At 46.8% G+C, this 23,649-nt stretch overlaps 1 protein-coding gene across 1 annotated transcript in view; it reads left to right on the plus strand.

The window, feature by feature from the left end:
* Positions 1 to 401: 401 nt before the first annotated feature.
* LOC149344630 (uncharacterized) overlaps positions 402 to 23,649 on the plus strand; it is a 37,788-nt gene continuing 14,540 nt past the window's right edge. The window contains exons 1-3 of the mRNA XM_089542643.1: positions 402 to 613; positions 19,636 to 19,707; positions 23,383 to 23,525. Coding sequence (XP_089398769.1) covers positions 566 to 613; positions 19,636 to 19,707; positions 23,383 to 23,525 — 263 coding nt within the window. The 5' untranslated portion in view covers positions 402 to 565. The remainder of the gene's footprint in view (positions 614 to 19,635; positions 19,708 to 23,382; positions 23,526 to 23,649) is intronic.

Consider the following 23,649-nt stretch of genomic DNA (forward strand, 5'->3'; position numbering starts at 1 on the left):
TACGCTACTTCATTACAGCTTGTCGCTTTTCTTTTTTTCTTACTATCGGTTCTGAGCCGTTGTATTCTTTATTTCGCACGAATCATTTCTCCTTAAAAACGAAAAAGCTCGCATCGGGAAACACTGCGTGACTCGGGGGGAGTAGACACTCTGATCCACAGCAACGCTCCAAGATCGACCAGTTCTCCAAACAGGGTGTTTTTTCCAGTGTAGAGGGTGGCAAGCCCAGCGCGAATCCCGCTGTCTGCGCGACGCTGCCAAGCGTGGCTTCCACCCCCTTCCCCCAGTGCCTCGCCACTCCCCCTATGGCCTGCGGACACGGCCACGTGCTCGTTCAGTCGACGACGCAGTGCGTGTCCGCCGACGAAGCACGTCATCGACACGGTCCGCCAGTCGCGCGGACGCCAGTTGGACGCCGTGTCCCGACCGCTGCCCGTGGGCCAATGGCGCACTAGCCGAGGGGTCCGAGGGGAGCAGGGTCGGCCGCGAGGAAAAGCACCGTCCAAGACGCGGACACGAGACGGACTGCAGCTGCCCTTGGCTGCACGCCTCCGAAGTCTCCAAGATGGCGTCTTTCAGGAGTAGGACTCCGAGGTATCCTATCACGAAGCCGGTGAGTATGGCACTGTGAGCGTTTTTTGCGAGCTATAATGGATTCTTGGGAGAAGTACATGCTTCTGCGCCAGGTGATAGCGGCGAAAAGAACACTTGCATTAAATGTAGGTGTAAATCGTTCATTTTCGTTGCAGCACCACGGTAGAAGTTGTAGTGGCCGTGAAGGAAACTATTGTCAGCGTATAATAGTCATTCAACAGCCTCGAAGGAAAGAATTTCATCGACTTAGGAATAAAAACACTAACCCAGAAGTGCGATATGCCACCAGTGTTACAGCGTACAATTGGGCCGTCAAGAGTTTTGTATGCATGTCAACAGAACGCGGATGTCTTCCGGCATGACGAAGGGCGTTTCTATTCTTGCAGTGCGTATAAACAGCCTAATCTTTATTTTTTGCCCTTACATGTAGAGACTCTGTCGGCAATGTTGACATTATTTTTTTTAAGATTTATGAGCAAGAATGAAAGCTCCTCCAGGCGGCACGTCCAATCACTGAAAGACCGTCTCTTTACGCTTTAGGCAAAAGGTTCAGTCCGCGCAGTAAAAAAATTGAAAATTGGTTTTGGGGAAAGGAAATGGCGCAGTAACTGTCTCAGATATCTCGGCGGACACCTGAACCGCGCCGTAAGAGAAAGGAGGAAGGTGGGAGTGAAAGAAGAGAGAAAGGTGCCGCAGTGGAGGTCTCCGGAATAATTTCCATTTTTCGTTATTTATTTCATTGCTTCACATTTTGGGCCCGTGTCAGTCGCCTCCTGTGTCTTCGCCAATCCTCCCCAGTGGGTACGCGCCAATATTTTGAAGACAACAACAACAATTTCGACCATCAGGGGATCTTTAACGTGCACTGACACCGCACGGCACACGGGCACCTTTTGGGTTTCCCCTCCATCGAAACGCTGCCGCCACGGTCGGGTTCGAACCCGAGTACTCCGGCTCAGCAGCCAAGCGCCCTAACCACTGAGCCACCATGGTGGGTATCCGCGCAGTGCCCGAACAGGAACTGGCTAAACGGCTTCCGAACGATCCATTGGCAATTACGGTCAATAAACACCATAAGATGCATACCCATGGAGAAGGCATAAAGCATACACGATCTCCTTATTTGCTCCTAGGCCCTTTCTCGGGGATTTCAGCTGCCGTAGTTTAGCATTACTGCTGATAGTCGTAGCAGGGCACTTGTCCTATGCAGACAGCGTCCGCGTAAAGGTCATACCATGCATTCACCGAAAGCTCTCGAAAATGAATGTCGTTCGAATGGGTGCTAGATGTGAGGGACATGGGAGCGGGGAGAGGGCGCATTCAGTCGGCGGGCTTAGGCAGCGGTACTGCTACGCACCTTTGTCCTTAACCCTGGACGAGGCCGGAAATTCTGACAGTTTCATGACCAGTTTAAGCATGGCGTAGGCTGTTTCCGAACTGTCATTCCCTATCGCGTCCCCCGTTGTGTTGTTCGCCAGGAGTGCTATGTTACGAGAATAACGAGGCCTATACGCGTCAGCTGACTCACGTCATCCGTAGCTGCAGGTGAGAGAGCCGAACCGTTCGTTGTCATCTGCTGCTTTCGGCTTGATTTGGTCAATCATAAATTTTTCGTCGCAGATAAAAACTTTTTGTGGAAAAACTGGATGAAAATATTTATTGCCAATCATACAGGATTAAAATCAAATATATTTCGAAAACATTTCTGTATCAAACCCTTTTCATTTTTCATTGTGCCCAAACTTACCATTTTCGAACTAATATATTGTTCTTCAAATAGCAAAGCTGCATCTCTTTTACGAAAATCTGCTGCAGCAACAGTGATTTCTTAACTTGAGGCGTATTTAGCGCTTTTGATGTTCCAGCAGGGGCGCATATATTTACGCTTGCTTGTCACCACATGAAATATTTCTTTTCAAAAGGCATCCTTCAGCACAATGATGTAGAGAAATAATTTTAACGGCAATATCAGTTTCTTCCTGCTTTATAGCGTCATATACATCTTCAGAAAAAGATATGTGATCCCACTACCCCAGAGAAGATATTCGATGAAAGCTGATGTTCCACTGCTACAGTTTCCAACCATCTCACGCCTTCCGAAAATCACTTTGTATTTCATTTTTGCAAAACCTCATTGGCTTTCCTAAGGCCTTTGTGGGCTTTTAGGCGGACCACTATTTTTAGAAAAAGTCAGCGAGCGACGTCTGCAAAGCTTACGAACATTCCGCTCCAAGTGCTTGAAATGCTTGAAATCGTTGAAAGCGCTAACTTCCGTTCTCTTCCAAATAGGCGAATCCATGAAAATAGGGACAGTGTCTTGAAGTTCACGTGATAAGTTTATGAAGCCGTATTCGTTGAGTGGAAGTCGTAGGAATATCTTGTATAGAGCCGGGTGCCGCTTCAAAAAAAAATCGTCATTTGCCTGCGAGCAGAGAGCGTTCTACTTGTTCTCACGTCCGCTGCAACCGCTGGTCTTCATTCACTACCCGGAACCGTTTTTTATGAATGTGTGCAGCTCGTTTGTAACATTTCAGGTATGATTAATGAAATGCAATATTGCTTATGACGCGGCAAGAAGTCACTGAAGAGGTCACATTACAAATGCATGATTGCACTTACAGTATAGCATGCATCATCAACATCATCAGCCTAACTAGGCCCACGTCAGTGCAAAGGCCATATCTCTCCACTTAACCATTTCCGGAGCCAGCTGCGGTCACCTTATCCCCGCAAACCTCCTAATCTCATCCGCCCACCTGACTTTCTGCCGTCCCCTGCTACGCTTGAGTTTTTTGGAATCCAATCCGTTTCTCTTCACGACAACAGGTTATTTTGCCTTCCCATTACGTACTCTGTCCATGCCCATTTCTTCTTGATTTTGACTAGAATATCTTTAACTCGATTTGGGCTTTGCCCCACTCCGCTCCCTTCCTCTCTCTTAACGTTACGCCTACCATTTACTTTCCATACCTCGCTCCACTGTCTTCAATTTAAATTCAGCTCTTTTCGTTAGCCTCCCCTTTTCTGCCCCATAGGTGAGTACCCGTTCGATACAGCTTCAGTATACTTTTTTTCTTGGGGGACACTGGTAAACTGCCATTCATAATCTTACAGTATCTGCCAAATGCACTCCACCCAATCTTTACTCGGCCGCCACGGTGGCTCAGTGGTTATGGCGCTCGGCTGCTGACCTGAAATACGCTGGTTCGATCCCGGCCGCGGCGGACGAATTTCGATGGAGGCGAAATTCTAGATGCATGTGTACTGTGCGATGTCAGTGCACGTTAAAGAACCCCAGGTGGTTGAAATTTCCCGGGCCCTTCACTACGCCGTCTCTCATAGCCTAAGTCGTTTTGAGACGTTATACTGCATAACCAAACGAACCAAAACCATCCTTATTCCCGTGGCTATTTTATTCTCGTCGTACAGACCTGCGGTCACTGCCTGTCCTAAGTAGATGTATTCCCTTACCATTTTCAACGCTTCATTGGGTGTCGTAAACTGTTCTCCTTTTCTGAGACTGCCGGACAATCATTTAGTCTCCTGCATGTTATGACATGCATCCGGTTGAAAAAATAGAAAGAAAATTTCGCTTGAATTTCAGCGGTTATCCACGTGTCTCTTGTTGTACACACTATGGTGATCTGAATGCCGACCCAACACTCAAGATGAAAACTTTTTCTTTTTGCGGATAACCCGCAGAGATAGAAAGCAGGTTGTGTGCTGCCTCCTTCTCAATATTCCCTCCACTGCATCTTTTTTCTAAGCGTCTTTTCTGTCAACACTGCTTTCGAAGGTTACGACGTCTGTATAGGTAAAGTACTTAATCGCACTTTTTCGGAAAATAACTGTATTTATAGTTACCTAGAAATCAACTCCATCTCGTTCAAAACAAACTCATCGAGAAGTGATACAGCGCTTGAGATGTTGTTTCCACCCTTCATAGCAGTACTTGAACCTGTTCGGTACAGCCAGTTTCATATTTTCTATGGAAGAAGGATGGATAGCTGGGCAAGTTTGTAATAATTCATCGCGCGGGCTACAGCGTGAACAAGACGAAAGACGAAGCCAGAAGACTACGCACAGCGCTCGTCTGTGTAGTCTTTTTGCTTCGTCCTTCGTCTTCTTCGCGCTGTACCCCCCCCCCCCCCCCCCCCCTTTACGAGGATTGATATTTTCTGTCGTACCAAAATAATACATTTCGAAATACGGTTTCAGTCTGGGGATGAGACAGTGGTCGCACGGCCTTCTGTCTGGCGAATACAAGTTATGAAGAACAGCAGGGAAATTTTTCCGTGTAAAATCTCCGTAACCAAAAGCGCCGTGTTACAAGGCGCATTAACGCGGTGCAGCATCCAGGGCTGTTCGATATTCAGCCTAACGCGAGCAACATGCTTGTGAAGCCTTTCAAGAACCACACGATAAAAAAGCTGGCTTACAGTCTGCCCTAGAGGCACGAATTCCTTATGCATGATTTCATTGCTGTAAAAAAAAAGCAAATCAGCATGCGTGTGATCTTGGAATTGCTCTTTGTCGCTTTTTTCGACTGTGAGGTCGCAGTGTGCGCCACCCATGAGTGTGTCACTTTTTGTGTGTCACAGTTTGGCATTCATTCTGGTTCGTGCCCAAATATTTGTGTTTCCCCACCAGTAATGACGTTTGTGAGAAAATCTGAAGAGAAATGCAGCACATGGATAATATAAGCTTTTATCGCATATTTCACCGTGACTACAATGCGAACTCCACTCGATTTCTTCGTAAAGCAGGTTGCCCTTCATTATTTTTGCTTTGTTCTGTTTCCCAGCACATAATACGAGAAGTTTTTTCCCTAAGAGTAAGTGCTGTGTAAGATCTCTGACTGTTTCGCTTTTACCTACACATGACCCTCGATACAGACGCAATTTTTGTCGATTTTTCTAAAGCCTTTAATTGTGTCCCTCAAAAACGCTTATTGCTAAAAATTAAAGGTCTGCAGCTTGACGATAAAACGACTAGATGGATTGCTGGATTCCTGACTAATCGGTTCCAGTCAGTTAAGATAAACGACTGCGTCTCTAACCCTACACGTGTGAAATCAGGCGTCCCACAAGGGACAGTTCTCTGGTCATTGCTCTTTTTAATTTACGTAAATGATATAGCAGATAGCATCGCCCTCATCAATTCGCCTTTTTGCAGACGTCTGCGTGATCTATAGAAAAATGACTAACTCGAATGATGTTCTCGCTTTTCAGTCTGATTTAAACAAGCTATCTGAATGGTGCCATACGTGGCAAGTGGAAAGTAATGCAGAAAAAACTAAACACATCAGATTCTCTCCTGTTCCTGGACCGTTATGTAACATTTACACAGTAAACAATAGAAGTGTTGAATCTGCCTCGTGCATAAAATATCTAGGAGTTCATTTGCATGCTAAACTTTCACTGAATATTCACATAGATCACATTACCGGTAAAGCATTCAGGAAACTTGGCATGCTAAGACGCTGTTTACACCTTGCAAATTCTACCATAAGATATCAAGCTTATACTTCATTGATCAGAGCATCCTCAGAACAGCCCCGCCGCGGTGGCTCAGCTGGCTACGGCGCTCGGCTGCTGACCCGAAAGACGTGGGTTCGATCCCGGCTACGGCGGCTGAATCTCGATGGAGGCGAAATTCTAGAGGCCCGTGTACTGTGATATGTGCACGGTAAAGAACCCCAGGTGGTCGAAATTTCCGGATCCCTTCACTGCGGCTTCCCTCATAGCCTGAGTTGCTTTGGGACGTTAAACCCCAACGCTAATTCATGTCTTCACTAAAATGTGTTGTCGCGAAACCTAAGTTTTTGTGTTGTTTCACCGCAGAAGTGTTTATTCTATAACCATCATTCTGTGTTTATATCCTCATCACCCTCATCAGGACTTCCTTTCCAGTCTTCTCCAATCTGTTCAGAACAAAGCAGCAAGGCTCATTTCATCATCATACTCACGATTTAAAAGCGTAAAGAAAATTTGGACCTGTCATCTCTTGCGACCCGGAGAAAATTTGCCCGATTATCATTTTTTCATACCTTATATTATAGTAATTCGGAATCCGCCCGCTCCCGTCTTTTTCCCGCTCCTCACGTTTCATCTCGCATAGACCATGCAAACAAAATCTGCCCAATTTACGCACGTTCAAAAAAATATCAAAATGCACCGATAAATTTATCAGTAAACGAATGGAATTAATTGCCGTCTCATATCGCCGTGTTAACCGATTTATCATCATTCCAAACAGCATTGCTAGCTTTTTTAGGTGCTTTGTAATTTGATTGTGCTGTTTTGTTATAGATTTTCTTTCTCATGCTTTTGGTGCCATCGCTGTGTCTTTGTCACGGTGACACCGCAACATCTTCGCTTTTGTTATTTAGTTTCTGTGTTACTTTCATTATTTCTGTTCATTCGTGCTCGATTTAATTTGAGCGTCTAGTGTTAAGCTGTCATGCACTGTGCACTTGTTTTTAAAACTTCCCGAAACCAGTGTTACCTTTCTTTTATGGCAGTTCTGTTATCTTATTTCAGTTTTTTTTGCCTATTTCCCTTAATTTTATTCCAGCTTACTTGCAATCTTATTTGTTACTCTGTCTTTTCCTGACAACACTATATCTTATGTTCGTAGTTATGACTTTGTTTTGCTTTCATGCACCCCCCCCCCCCCTCTTGTAATACCCTGCTAGGCCTTTAGGGTACTTCAATAAATAAATAAATAAATAAATATCACTCCAGCAGCCCAGTAAATGCCACAGCCTGGAAATTAATCTGGTTGTGCTTGTGGCTACTGCTGGCTTGTGCTGGCTTGTGGTTTTCGGAAGAATGCGCGCAACTTCTGCACGCAACATAAAATCATTCAGACCGACTACGATAGCATCTTTTTTATACAGGTTGGCAATGCAGGCGATGAAATGAAAGATGCAGTCATGGGTAGAAAGTAATAAGATGCTCGGAGAACTTTAGAACGGGTTCAGAACTGGTAGGCGCTTAGATGATAGCTTGTTCGTGCTTTCCGAATGCATAGCTAAAGCTGAAAACAGACTTCTGTATTGAGTTTTCCTGGATATAAGTGGTGCGTAGGATAACGTGAACAGAGAACATACTGAAATATGAAGGCATCGGTCCTAAGATAACTGATTTCCTGCGGGAACTATACCAAGATAATAAGGTTGAAATTACATAGAAATTCGGATAAAAAGTACGGCAACTGTCGATGTACGCAAAGGATTAAAGCAAGGTTGTTCTCTATCACCGCTGCTGTTCATGTTTTATGTGGTAGATATGGAAAGAAAGCCCGTAAGAAATCATTTTTCTCGAGACCCACACCTTCATCTTTTAATATGTTCCACAGGAGTTCTCTGTTCACGTCATCGTATGCCCCGCTTATGCCCCGGAATGCTAAATACAGAGGTCTGTTTTCCGCTTTAGCTATTTCTATGCATTGGGTAAGCACGAACAGGCTATCATCTAAGCGTCTGCCTCTTCTGAACCCGTTCTCAAGTTCTCCAAGTATCCTACCACTTTCTACTCATGAATGCATATTTAATTTCACCATCTGCACTGCCAGCCTGTATATCACAGATGTTATCGTAATCGGTCTTCGAATTCATTTTACTCCGTGGCCAGCTGTCCGGAATTTTCTTTTTGTTAAGAATGCTTCCAATGCTTTTAACAACGTTTCCTTGCTTATTGGACCAACTTCATTCATCAGCTCGATTAGAATCTCGTCCTTTCCTGCAGATGGGCATTTATGAATATTTGCTTCCGTATTTTCCAGTTAATATTGCTCAGTTCTATGCTGCTTTCTATTATGCTGTCCTGGTTGCTCCTTCCCTGGTCAGATTACCCTATCGTCGCTCCTGAATGACTAAGCTATAACTGATGTAATGTAGTTTACCGCGTCGTCTGCCTCTAAACATTTTCCGTAGGCGTTTTGTAACCGTTTGTTTTTACGCAGCCTGCTTATATGGTTCCGGAATTTTCTTGGCCCGCATTTAGTTGGATCGCAAACTTCAGCCAACCAGCGATCAGTGGACTGCATTATTTTACCCTGGACGAGGACCTGTACTTCAAGTTTCGTTTGTCGATTTAAGATTCCCATTTCTGGTACTCTTGAGATAACTGCGCCCATCTTTGCTTCTCTGCGTCCCCTTGAAGCCACCGTAGTTGTTCGATGGCCTTCTTGTTTTCCTTATTTTACCAGCTTCCTGGCTTCCTCTTTTACCAGCGGTTTGCCACTTTTACTTGTTTCGTTTTCGCGCTGACCAGCAGTTGTAACAAAAATTAAAACTGCACATTGAAATAAACTTTGGCCACGGATTTCAACTTCATCATCTGTGAGAAGCAAGGTGGTTTTGCTGATGCGAGTGTTCCGGTTTTGGTGATGTGATCGCTTCAGCTGTCTCCCGTGTTGTCTTGTCTAAGAGTTTGTGCAGCACTCTTCTGGTGCTGAAACTTGGCGAGCACCCGTCACACGCGAGGCAGTGGGCTGCGATGCGTGAATGTTGGTCTTGGTTTTCTACATTCTTTCCGTGCTCTCGAAGGTGTGTATTAAAATAACATGTCTGCCACATCTACTGGGCTGCGCATGATAAATCTAGATCAATCTATCTCACACCTTCGCCGCACACTACAAATGGCTCGTCATGACAAATAGTACAGCCTTTATGAGCACCATGGTTCGGCGTCTCTAGTTTTCGATGCTTGGGGGCGGCAAAAAGCACATCCACCTGATACCGCTTCGCCACGTTCTTGATACTGCTTCTAATAGGCTTATGATCACTTCCCAGATTTCACTCCCACTCTTCGTCTATTTCCTCTTTTTCGAGCTTGCTATAGACTCCCTGCAACATAGGCAGTATAGTCAATGGTCAACTGCCTGTTACGGAATTCCCACGTGATTTATCCCTTACATTCAGTATCTCTATTTACAATAAATAGGTTGCACCGCTCACAGAAGTCTAGCATTAACTTCTCGTTACAATCTGTGTATCCGTCCAGATCCTCGATGGGGCCATTCATGTCCCCAGCAGAACAATGTCGGCACCGTCTCCAAACTGTTATATATCTTCATCGAGGCACTTATCCAGATCCATATTCCTGCCTGCATCTGTCCCTAAATAAGCTACCCCTAGCCATGCCCTTTTTCCGGCAATTGTTCCTGATTCTCAGACATGTTCTTTGGAAGATGATTTTATTCTTTGCCAATTTGTTCTATGGTGTATCAGTATTCCTCCCCCTCCCCTTTATCTACTTTGTTGTTCTGTTGCTCCCTTCCTAGACGTAGCCATCAATAAGCGGTGGATCTTCAATACCCCTGAGATGTGTCTCGCACAGAGCGTACACACCTATTTCATCGTCCTTTAACTGCTGTTCTACTTCTAACCATTTCGGTCTCTTTTTACCTGTTTGACTGTTTACGTTACTTATCCCGGTGTTAAATTTCTTTCTTGTAGTTTTCTTCCTGTGCCTCGCAGTCGTCATTTTTTTGTGCTGAGCCTCCATTATTATGATCTCTTCTTCACTTTCACCTACCCCTACGCTCGGAGCACCCGTGGACCCCCTAAAAATGCTAGTGCCCGTCCCGCTTGGCGCCAGCCAATCTTGGTTCCTACCCTTCTACTAACATGGATGCCATCTCGTTCAAACACTCTTCCAAAGCCTCCTCCACGCACTTCCCTGTTTATTTCAGCCACTTCGAGGCCTCATGATTAACAGCAACCACGTCATTGTCAAGATCTCCGTTCTGTCCTGGCACCTCCGGTACTGTGCACAATACGATCTGCACTTGCCGAGCTATTGCCCCTATATGGTCAACTCCCTGAGCTTGTCTTTCCGCCACTTGTGCGGTGTCACCACTGAGGACATCATTTAGTCCCGCCGCTACCACTACTAAATTGATGAGATTCACTGGTCTTTCTTACCGTAGCGCCTTTGCCGTAGCACTCCCGAAACGTCATTTTTGTTTTTGTTTGACCATGGTCAGTTACCAGTGAATCTCATCAAGTCATGATTCCTGACCAGACGGTATGCCGTCGAACCCTTGACTACACTACTAAATTGCGCCCTGCAACATCCTCCGAAAGTTAGCTTTTCGTCTCTTTTAGCAGCACGTTCATTCGCGCCTCTTCTTCTTTGAGTCACCGGCAATAAGCACCTGGGTACTCTCCCCCTTCCCCTTAAATTCCAGTTTCTGCTTCCTCTTGTCAGTGACTGTGACCTCATTTCTGGGAATTACCTTGCTCCTTTCCTTTCAACCGCCTCCATACTTCCTAGCTGCCATCTGTGAATAGCTGTCCCTGTACAAACATGCTTGACCTACTTTCCGATCCCTACTCAACCACCTCTAGACTTCCTAGCTGCCACCTCTCAATAGCTGTGCCCGTACGAACATACGTGACCTACTTTCTGATCCCTGTCCACTCCAGTGCAAGCCCCATACACGTGGATCGCGCTGAAATGACCGCCATTATGGTTTCCGATGGCGATGTCCGCCATTTTTGCTTCTGAGCAAGCTGTTCCTAACGTTACCGCTTCTCTACCTTCTCTACCTCTAGCTCTCTTTACATGGCATCCATACGTGACGCTTGTTGGGCGTTTACTTGGTCAACCCTGTCCAGGCGTGCAGGTATTACGCCATAATTGGAACATAAATCCGCGCCTTCCGCCTCCTTTAAGGCCGATTCACACGACGGTCCGTTCGCGCGCGGCCCGTGCACTACATGTTCATGCGTCAGCGCATTGAGAGGCGCGCTGTCAGCCGCCATCCATTCATCCATCCGTCCAGCGCGCCTCTCAATGTGCTGACGCATGAACACGTAGTGCGCGGGCCGCGCGCGAACGGACCGTCGTGTGAATCGGCCTTTACCGATTCAAACCACGTTTCATACAAAGTCACCGAAGCCTGACACTCTGCATCTCACCTTCATTTGCTTGACCATCTTATAACCAATCAATTATCGCTACCACAAAATGCTCAGAATATGTACAGGCTCAACAAACCACTGAAAATACGCGCTCAAATAGAATTCTGCGCGTTTCGATAGAAGTGAAACACAAAAGGCGCCCGTCTGCTGTGCGATGTCAGTGTAAGTTAAAGATCGCCAGATGATCGAAATTATACCCGAGACATCCACCACCGCACCTCTTTCTTCATTTCATCCTTCACTCTCTCCTTCATCCATTCCCTTACGGCGTTATTCGGGTGTCCACCGAGATATGTGAGGCAGTTACTGCATCATTTCCTAAAAAAAAACAATTAACTGCAAATTCCGATCTCCTAGAAAAGGATTAGCAAGCTTTCTGAAATATCCCTCCTTCATCCATTCCCTTACGGCGTTATTCGGGTGTCCACCGAGATATTTGAGGCAGTTACTGCATCATTTCCTAAAAAAAAAAACAATTTACTGCAAATTCCGATCTCCTAGAAAAGGATTAGCAAGCTTTCTGAAATATCCCTCCTTCATCCATTCCCTTACGGCGTTATTCGGGTGTCCACCGAGATATTTGAGGCAGTTACTGCATCATTTCCTAAAAAAAACAATTTACTGCAAATTCCGATCTCCTAGAAAAGGATTAGCAAGCTTTCTGAAATATCCCTCCTTCATCCATTCCCTTACGGCGTTATTCGGGTGTCCACCGAGATATTTGAGGCAGTTACTGCATCATTTCCTAAAAAAAATTTACTGCAAATTCCGATCAGCTAGAAAAGGATTAGATAGCTTTCTGAAATATCTGACACAATAATAAAATAATTAATTCATAAGTGAGCGCTGAAAATCCTATCCGCCGGTACAAACAAACCTGGCCGCTGGGACACTAAACTAAATTATGCTCTCTAGCCTGCACCTAACCGAACTAGCCTAAATCTAAATAAAGCAAAGAACTCATCTATTTGACGGTGACGTCACTCCTGTAGTCAGAGTCCGTCTGGTCCCGGTTTTCCACGTGTAATCTCAAGAGCACTGAAACATGCGTCCCATACAGAGGAACCACTTGTTTCCCTTATCGACTAATATTCGACTCGGTTCCAAAGCTACTCTTATACATAGCCATTGTCGCACCAGTGAGAGAAGAAAGAGGTGCCGTAGTGGAGGTCTCCGGAATAATTTCGACCACCTGGGGATCTTTAACGTGCACTGACATCGCACAGCACACGGGCGCCTTCTGCGTTTCGCCTCCATCCAAACGCGGCCGCCGCGGCCGGGTCCGAACCCGGGTACTCCGGCTTTCCTTTCCTTTTGGGATTTTTGCGCACAGATGAAAGTTAACACAAGGCGTGATCGGCCGTGGCGATAGTAGTGCTCTTGTGCAGTGGCTAGTGAAGCTATCTGTTCGCGCCTCCACGTGTTCGAAACCCAGTCGCGGCAGTATTTGTTTATTTCTGCATGGATCTGAGAGCTTGAGACAGAGATCGACAGAGGCAGAGATCGCCCTCCCCCACACACACACACCGGTGTATGACGCCACCCGGAATGCTTCTGTACGACGAACGGTTGCATCACAATGTTCATAGGAAAGTCTTGGAAGGCATACAATTGATGGTGCATATGTCGTCGGAGCGAATCTCTGTCGCAAGCTAGCTTCCAACTTGACTCGCACATGTAAAAGCTCTATGCAAAGAGCAATCGCATGACACCTAACGCTGCATGGCAAACGTTTGCGTTACAATTTTGGTACGAATGTAGTCGGGAAAACAGGCGCCGCATGGGGGGGGGGGGGGGGGGGGGGGGGGTCGGCTACTGAGGAGTATATACCGATAAGTTTATGGTTTATGCGGGATTAACGTCCCAAACCGACTTAGGCTATGAGAGACACCGTAGTGCAGGGCTCCAGAAATTTCGGCCACCTGGGATTAAGTATATATAAGAGAACATGTGCATGATTGTGTGAAAAAGCGGTGCTCAACTTGCTGTGCGCGGACGCTCGATGACGTAACCGTATTTTTCTTGCCATCGCTGGAATTTTCTGTACCATCTGCGTGTCCACAGGCACGCAACGCACCGCCAGCTTTTCTCATAATGGGACTATTACGCATTGAAATGCAAACAAAGCAAGCGTCCCCACCTGATCAGCGACACTGCAGCGTAGCTATGCAAACGCGAACCCTTGCACCAAGTACTGCTGTGCAGAGGTTGGGAACCTCATGAGGTCGACCTCAACCTCGAAATGACCTCAAGGTGAGGTCACCGACAGCTCGAAATGTTGTGAGGGAGGTCAGCATATCGAACCTGAACCTCACCCGTGAGTTTGAGGTTGAGTGAAATCGCCGTTCAGTGACGTCAAATTTTTGAAGTCGAGGCTTTTTATAGCTGCCGCGGCTTACTCCGACGAGCGGCCCTTCCGAAGCGGAGTCGGAGCGCGCTGCCGGTGGTGGTGGTGGTGAAAACTGTTAATTGCTGAAATAGAGTTTGGGAGCCACAGGGTGGCCCCGCTACATGGTCGGCGTCCTTAGTCCGGGACACCGCATGACGAGGCCCCGTCTCTCGCCCGTTTCACCTGAGCCCTTTGGGACTCAAGCGAGGAGCAGTTGAGGAGTGCAGTCTCCCATGCCTCTCTGGAAGGGGTAGGAGAAGGGGGAGGTATGGATTTTGAGTACATGCCCACACCATGTGGAAGATATCACAGGTCTCCCCACAGTGCGGGCATCGCCCATCCGTGTAAGGATCGTAATGCTTTAAGACTGCAGGACAGAGTAGAGTACCTGTCTGCAGGCGCCTTAAAGTTCGCTCCTCCGTCTTACTCAGCCCCTTTGCAGGGGCCGGGAAAAGGCGATGGTTGTCGCTATAGTGCGTTATTATATCCCTGAATCGCAGCAGCGGCTGGTTAGTCTCCGAGCCAGAAGAGCTGGGATGAGGAGCCTGGTGAATAAGCGCTCGGGCAGCCGCGTCAGCGGCCTCATTACCTTGAAAGCCCTGATGGCCAGGAGCCCAAATGATTCTTTTCGGTGTTGGATCAGTGGCAGTCCGTCTTGGAATGCAAGCAGCTAAGGGGGAGATCTCCCGTGCCAAGTAATGATCACATGCTTTTCGGGAGTCCGTAATGGTGATTCTCGAATTGGCGTGGGCGGCGGCAAGCGCTATCGCTACTTCCTCGGCTCGCATTGAATTCGGGGCTCGAAAAGAGAGTCCATCAACGTGCATTTCCTGGTGAACGGCAGCGACCGTGTAAAATCCCGTGGGCGATGGCCCTGCTACGTCTACATAACATACACCGGGTCGGGAGCCGTGTTGTCTCTTAAGAGCCCGAGCCCGCGCTTGTCGCCTGTTTTCGTGCACGTCGGTGTCCATGTTACGGGGGAGCGGGGAGACCCATAGCATACGGCGCCACAGGACTGGGATACGCTCCGCCTCTTCTGGAGTGCAGTCGTGTTGGATGTGTAGGCGGTTTAGCAGGCGGTGCCCAGGGGCCGTCTGCATGAGCCGCGTGTATTGGTTCACGAGGTGGGCCTCCCGCAGCTCCTGGTAGGAGTTTAGCACCCCTAATGCCTTGAGGCTGCCGCTGTGTTCATGCAGTGAGACTTGGTGTTCGATTTCGTCGTTTGTACAACGGATGTCACAGCCCACTCTTAGATTTCTGCGCACCACTGTCATGTCCGTTCAGCCCGAGTCTACAGGAGAACGCTCCCCTCTGGTCTTCCTGGAACAAGTGCTGCTGCCACGGCATTGAGTCACCCCCGTCCCTTCCTGTTTCTCCGTTGGCGTAGCCGTAGCTGCCTGCCGTCAGCTCAAACACCCGAGAGCACGTAAAGCACATAACTCACGGTGACCCGCGGCAGCTTCGTCTGGTGCCGCAAACAGATGTGTTCAGTCCAACAAGCACGCAAGAAATTCGTCGTAGAGCGGGTGGCTCAAAGCAAGACTGCCTCGTGTTCATGCTCGTCCCCGGAGCTGACGTCACGGCTGTTGCCTTACAGTTGACTAAAGGTGATCCAGCAGTAGATTACACGGAGGAGGAATAAACAAGTTCATTGTCGGTGTACAGGGTGTTTCACCCAAGACTTTACGCAATCTTTAACATAGGCTTTCTGAGTTGGAAGAGCGCTTTTTTCGGAATAGCATTGTCAGCGGTGTAGTAAACTGTGTAACTATTACTGTTAGGGTCCCGGCCTGAACTGTAACTGGAAATAGCCAGAAAAAATCCAAGAAATCCAAGGACAAGAAAACCAACGGGACAAGTGTGGGAGAGGAATGCAGGGAAAACCAAGAAAAAAAATTGCTGAGGCTCAGCTTGGTTAAGCCTGGGGAATGCGAAGCATATTAGTGGCTAGGCTTGGTAATACATGGCTTTCCTTGGTTGAATACTTGGTCATTTTAATACAACCACTAGAAGCCTTCGTCGTGGGGGAAGACAACGGCATGGCTACAGCGGAACGCCGACTAACCCCGAGACGCGCGTTGGGTGAGCGCCTGGATTGCCACGGAAGCCGCGTCTGCCTGCCCGGTGGAGCGAGCGTTTCACCTACACCGAGTGTGAACGCGCGTTCGAAATGCGCGGGAATGCGCGGGTGTGACGGCTAGGGGTCCCACGGCGACGGCGCGAGGTGGAGGCCGGCTCTCTCATCCGATGTCACGTGGTGTGACGTCACGGTGTCACGTGGGGGTCCCACGGCGACGGCGTGAGTGGTAGCTCTAGCAATATGCTTCGCATAAAAAGTGAATAAGCGCCCCTGATGGCTGACACGTTCCCTCGGCTGTGGTCGCTAGTGGTAGTCCTTTCTTCTATATTTCCCCCTTTTCCCAATCCCCAATCATTTTTCTCCTCTCACCCGCGGTACATCAGTAGAACGGGAGAGGTTGCACTCTGAAACCTCATACTATATTCTGTTAGGCTCCCTAATTATTGAGAGGCGTCTAGTATACCGTAATATCCTATCAGTTTTTAGAATTTCGAAAACACGGTTACCCTCGGCGCTGAGGCCTAAAAAATCGTTAGTGAAGCAAACATAATTGAAAAAGGACCCTCCGAGGTATTGGTACATGGTCACCGCGCAAGGGCCACCCCGGCCCGCGAGCAGTTAAGGCAGCGGGTGCTGCACGGCTGGCGCAGTATGCACGAATCCGTCAAGCAGCCGCGGAAGATGCTGATCCTATACACGTGAAAATCATAAACTCTCCGAGGGCTCATCCCAGAATATCTGCTTTTCCTATCGCTTACAGTTCAATAGTACCTGTGCAGCCCATATTAAATTATTACACACCGCTAAGTACAGCAGTTGTAACTGCCGGTTATAATGCTATAATCATCATTTCGGCTTTTATGTGTCACAGGATTCTCAGAATTAGTTTCAATTGAAAGTGTTTATTTTTTTGCTGTCATGAGGTTGACCCCCTCACCTGTACCTCAAAATTTGTGGTTGAGGTGAGATTGAGTGAGGTCGCCAGTGGCCTCAGGAAAAGTGAGGTTGGGGGGGGGGGGGGGGCTAAGACATCAACCTCAACTGTTGAGGTTGAACTTGAGTGAGGTCGGCACTTCTTTATTAGGTAGAGGTCAGACAGAGATCACTGAGGTGAAATGATCACTTCTGCTACTGCGAGGCACTTCTTGCCACTTCCCCAAGAACTGCGGCCAGTCGCTTCCGCTCGAGTGCGCTAGACGTCCCGCGACTCGCCAGTCGCTTAAAGAAGAAATTTCTCACCAGAAAGTTGAGAGAAGTTGAAACCAAATATAAGGCGGCTAAGAACGAATACTTTTTAACAGAGGACACCGAACACAGTTGGATTTTTATTGTACTATGATTTTTTTTTGCTATATCGTGCTTTCTGTGATTATGACTTCACTCCGTATTTTTATTTTGTTGCTTAGAAAATTTCACCCTAAAATGCACATAGCGCCACGTGTTTTCTACAGACACAAATCACCTGCGGGTACTTTTCTCTTACGCTGATATTTTTTTATTTTTCTATGGTGTGGAAAACTTTGTAAACATTGTCTTTGTTGTCACTATAGGAGGTCTCAGTACACTCCTTGCAATAGGGAACCTCCTTTTGTATAACCATCGAGATATCTGTAGGTTTCGTATCTATAAACCTCAAATATAAAAAATAGCGAAAGCTTTTTGCTGCGAACAATTCAAATATTTTTTGCCACCGCGGTGGCTCAGTGGTTATGGTGCTCGGCTGCTGACCCGGAAGACGCGGGTTCGACCCCGGCCGCGGCGGTTGAATTTCTTTGGAGGAGAAATTCTAGAGGCCCGTGTACTGTGCGATGTCAGTGCACGTTAAAGAACCCCAGGTGGTCGAAATTGTCCGGAGCCCTCCACTACGGCGTCTCTCATAGCCTTAGTCGCTTTGGTACATTAAACCCCCATAAACCAACCATCAAATATTATTCAGATAATATACGCGCTGCATCTCTTGAGCTGCTCTCGCAGGGATCTATTGAGAAATTATTTGCGGCCTTCCTTAGTGAGTGAAAAAAACATTTATTGCACCGAATAAATTGATGTTACTTGGGTGGGCTCTCATTCCAGAAGCCCATTCGCTTTTTCCGCCGCTCTTGCCCGGTTCAGCAGCGGAAGCTGGTCTTCCGAATGTGAGCTGGGCAGCGCCGACTCCCAGTCCACAGCCGTTCGGTTATTGACTCTTTGTAGAGCTGAGTTTTCCTCACATGCCCATGCCTTATGGTACAAGTCAGCCACTTCACTGCAGAAGGCGCAATGCGTATCCTACGAATTCGGAAATATCCAACTGAATTTGACTGGGCTGATAAGTATTTGATTACCATTTCCTGAGGATGACCGTTTGCTTCCTGATTATATTTTTGTGCTCTTCGGCGTATGATTTCCTTGTTAATCGCAGATGTGGAAGTAATTCCCTGCAGCTTAATAGCGGCTTTGAATCATTATGTTTCTGCGAATGTTTTCGGACCCGAAGTAAGAGCGCGTGGGCAGCGGCGTGAGCGCCTTCGTTTCCAACATCCGTAGAGTGTCTCGGGGTCCGTATGACTATGGACTTTGTCTTCTCTACTTTGGAGTATTCTTCTTTCGTGTTTTCGAATCCTTCCTCTGGTATAGCTTTGACGTGCATTATGGGGGTCCGTAATTACGCATGAGGGCTTCCGGTAAAATACTGCCAAAGCTACCTTCCTGCTCTAAAACAACTTGTACGCAGCTGTCCATACTTAAGGGACGGTAAATTTTTCTTCTTTTTTATTTTTTGTTCTGCGCAAATGTGGTAATGGTTAAGCAGTAAAAACATTTATTACAGACCATAGCCCGCTTCATACATAACCGGCAACGCTTCGGAGGCCGCGGAAGTAGTGAGGTAGCGAAACCATATGAATGGCTGCGCTACGTATCATCTGTTCTTCTCGAAACTTCGGTGATTTTTGGACGAAAACAAGGGGAAGTGTTGCCTTCACGGTTGAAGCTGCGAGGCGCTCAGTGTTCGGGCCCTCTGCCTACAATTTTCACTGAGTGTTGACAACGTTTTGGGTGCGGATTGAGAGTGATCCGCACTGCCACCCGCGTATCATATTGCCACATGTAATTCTTGCTTCTCGAAGTCTCGATGAGTCACAGGAAGAAATTATGGCAAAAGGCAAAACTAAGTGGAGGAGGTGACAGCCATGTCACTTAAGGTTGGTCGCAACGAAATGCATTCACTCTGGTTGTACGGCGAACTACTTTTTGGGCACAAACAAGCGCACTAGTTTTGGCAGCGTTCCCTGCTATATATGAAACGGAGGGTAGATCAGCTTTAAAGTAATTAATTTCGCGAGCCTTAGAACACGCAAGTGCTTTTCAACGCAGTTTTCGAGCGTCTTGCGTCTGTCTTCGAATTTTCCTCGTCTCGTTTCGAGACCGGGTAAAAAAAAAATGCAGAGACAACAAGCTCACAGCAACTCGCTTTAACCAAATGCAAATCTGAACATGTGCCTACACCTGCTCCGCTGTTTTTAACTACAATTCATGCCTGAACAAAAATCGCTAACATTGAAAGCCGTAGAGCAAGCCTCAAAATGTAGTGCACAATGCGTTAAGTTCGCAGAAAAAATATTAATGCGCTTCTTTTCGCTTCGTAAACCGCAGGTCGGCAACTGCTGTTCTCCAAGATTTCTGCTGAAGTGCGCCATAGCGACTACAGTCATGGTCGCCTACTTTGTGAGTACGCCTCGTATTTACAGCCTGATTCCCCTCATTGCCTAGAGTGAACAACAAAGGTAATGCAAAGTGCGATAAACTTATCCGGAATACGTGTCGCAAAAATTTACCCCACAGCCTGGCCCCTTCCTCCTTTCGCACTACTAGAATCCGTTAAAGAAGGTCGACGACGTGTGTAACGCCGCATCCTGACAGCTGCCTGCAGAGGCGTCACTAGTATGGTGCGGGAGGTGCACCACGCTGAGAGGAGATGCAGCAGTTTTATGCGATGTTTTCCTGGATTATTTGTCTCCACGGTGGTACTCCTTCAGTACTTCCACTATAAAGCAGGGCATCAACATAAAGTGGCTGATGAACGAGGTGGGCCATCACACCGGGTTCTGCCGACCCTAGTGACGCCCCTGGCTGCACGAGTTACTGGAAAGACATGCGCTTAAGGTACAGGGGTCCCGTTTCCAGCTGGTAGACAGAAAATCACTGCGCCTATGACGGACGGCTCCTGCCGTTCTTCTCGAGGAGAGAGAAACTAGTGCAGTGCTCGTGCCGTCATTACAAAAATTATTAGTGCATAGCGCTGAGAGAAAATGCCAAAGTGGCAGGTCACTCGGCATGGTAACCATGATGAAGTACTTAATGTACAGTGACCGTGATATAGCTATCACCGAACACCCTTATAGCTTCTTTTACTGAGGTTTTTAGAGAAAATTTGTCAGCACAGCGCTTGTATAATTACCAATGACAGGTGTAATTTACGTTCTGTATTCTATATTTTGTTCCGTACGAAGATTCGAAGCGCAATAACTCGTTAAGAACGCAGGAGTTCTGTTTGCAACAGTCACCATTAGTGACTGCCTTTCAATAGCATTAGCATATGTTAAAACATGCCCAAAGTCGTTCTTCATGGGAACATATCGTCACTTGCTGATGCCCGCGTGCTGCCCATCCCCAGTGAACACAGAAGAAAACCAGTTATTTGGATGTAAATCTAGGGGTCCCTGTGAATCATCTACTTTCCTTACATAGATCAGTACACACGTCTACAAACTTCAAACATGTAGCAAAACACGTTTTTGGTCAAGTTGGCAACAATCTCGATTCATACCGGCAGCGAAGAAGCACAAACAATAAGAGAATGAACACAGCGTTCGTCCGTGTTTTTGCATTTTCCTTCTCGTTGTGTTTGTGCTTCTTCGCTGCCGGCATGAATCAAAAACATGTAGCACCCGTCCTGGGAGATTGTACGAATATCGCCAATGACGAGTCACACTCGTCCGGCCCGATGCTGCGTTGCTTCCACCGCCAAAGACGAGTTACGGTCAGCAATTCCGTTGGTTGCAATTTCTAGCATTGGGGACACTTATTGTGCATTAAAACACGCATTTCGCGCATTTAGCTTGAGTTTTAATCCTGACAACTATCATTTTCGCCAGAAATCGCCAAAAAATTCAGAGCTTTCTTCTGGAATCGATTTGGCGGTTTATTTACTTATTTATTTTGCCCTCGAGGGCTGGGGCACTAGAGGAGAGTGGAGGAGTGGAACAAATACAAAACACACAAGGAGACGCGAAGTAGACAAGTCAATGGTCAACGTATACAATGTTGACTAATGCGGTTCGAAAATGAGGAATGTCTTCAATGTTGGCAATCGATACGGGAAGGTGGTTCCAGTCTTTGGATCTTCGGGGAATGAAGGAGTCGCTGCATGTTTTTGTCCTGAATGGTGCGATTCCTACCCTGGTGTGCGTGGTCCAGTCGAGATGAGATGTGTTAAGGCGAAGGGATAAGTTCGCTACGAACCTTAAGATAAATTTGAAAAATTTTATACAATAAGCAAATGCGAGAAAATTTCCGACGAAGAGCTAATGAAGGTAGGTTTAACATGCGTTTGACTGATATGCTAGCAGTAGGATGATAGCTTTGCAGAATGAAACGAAGGAAGTTATTGTGAACAAACTCGTGGGCTATTAGCATCGTTGATTATGGTGTTAATGTGAAAGGACCAAAGTAAGACCATAAGAGATTTCGATGCCGAGATAACGATATGAAATGACCAATTCGAGAGCACAGTTATTTAGGTAATAAAGGCTAGGATTGGAAGAATTTCTAGACAAGTAAGGCTTAACATTTAGTTGGATTAAGATCTATTTTCCACAGATCACACCAATTAGTAATAGCATCCATATCATTTTGCAAGGATTAGTTTCATCCGAACTGTTAATTTCACAAAAGACAATACAATCATCCGCGAATAAATTTATATTAGAAGATACACAATCAGGTAGGTCATTAATGTGTATTAAGAGCAGCAAAGGACGCAACACAGAGCCCTGAGGCACACCATAGTCTTCGGAACATAATGAAGAGCTGCGACTGCTGGCTGCTACAAACTGGGAACCATTTAAAAGAAATTGTTTAAGACAAAGGAAAAGGTTAGGCTCATGTTTTAGCTTGGAAAGTTTGAAGGGAGAAGTCGATGACCAACTTTTTCAGTTGTGACCAATGCGCGAGACCTGGCTGCTTAACCACCTTTTTGAACTAACTGGACATCGCGCTGACGCTGCCTTGATCGCTTGAAACCATTCAGGAAGACGTCAAGGAATAGAGACAGCTAGGTGTTAATAGCCTTGAAATGAGCTTTGTCGTAGTCCCACATCGATTTAATTCTCCTGTTAATTTTAAAGCGTGGGGCACATATTTCAAAATAAATAGCTAAATGGTCACTTATCCCGGACAGGTATGTTACATTGGAGATGAGATCGGGGCATGATGTTAGTATTAAATACAAGGTGTTAGCAGTAGCTTCAGTTAACCTAGTAGGTTGTGTGACTCAGGGAAAGAAAAATCTTAACAAAGATTCAAAATTCGTTACTAACACAGGAGAACGGATTAAGAATAGGCGGATTGCAAGAAATGTTGGGGAAGTTAAAGACACCGAGTAAGAAAATATCAGCATTAAGACGTCGGAAGTGAGCGCTGTTAACAGCATTGTGCAACTGTTCGCAGAAGTTTGATGCGAAATTCGGGGGGTGATAACATAGACCAAGAATTATTTTACGGTAGTGGATTTCGACGCATGCCCAGATGTTTTTAAAATTGGTATCAACGTGGATTGGATATGACCTAATGGCTTTATAAACAGGCAGCAGTACACCGCCTCCTTGGCGTTGCGTGCGGTCGCAACCAAAAGCATAAAAGTGTTATCATGATAAATCCCTCATCACTTCGCTGTCTTGAATGTTACTATGAAGCCATGTTTCGATGAGCGCGGTGATGTCAGGGTTACATGTGTCAATAAGGGAATGCAAAGAGTCGCGGTTATGAACGCTTCCTACATTACCTCGCAAGAAAACTGCGGATTATAAAGAGTTAAAGTTGAGGTATGTTTGCCTTTCAAAGCGACATCACTACTACATGGTACGCTGTAGTGAGGGGCGTCCGGGCTAGTATCGACCACCTCGGAGATTTTAAACATGCTCCTGCACCTCAGTATTAGGGCATTTTTGCGTATCGTCACAAAATGCGGTCACCGCATACGGGATCTAACCCATGGCATTGTGCTCGGCGTCAGAACGCCGTAGCCCCAGAGCCGTCTCCCCGACTACTACATGGTAGTGTGTATAAGGCTCGACCTGAAAGAAATGTGCGCGGTTACTTATTTTGGCAACACCCTGGCAGGCGAGCAGCGTGCTGGGCGAGGGCTACATGACCACGGCCGGCACCATCCGCCACGACAAGAAGGCGGGACGCCTGCCCGACCGGCACAAGGTCTACGACTGCCTCAACAAGTGCGACAAGAACCCGCCCTGCGCCTGCGTCAGGTGAGTGGAACCGCGTCACGGTGCGCACTGATTCTGTCTTCTGGGCACAAAGTGAGTAAAGTGATGCAGATTCGTGGGTAATCCAAATGAGCAGGCGTCGTACAATGATTCACAGTTTCAGAGC

This window comes from Amblyomma mixtum, chromosome 5 (genome assembly GCF_055824585.1).
Source record: "Amblyomma mixtum isolate Tamu chromosome 5, ASM5582458v1, whole genome shotgun sequence".
Taxonomy (NCBI): Eukaryota; Metazoa; Arthropoda; class Arachnida; order Ixodida; family Ixodidae; genus Amblyomma; species Amblyomma mixtum.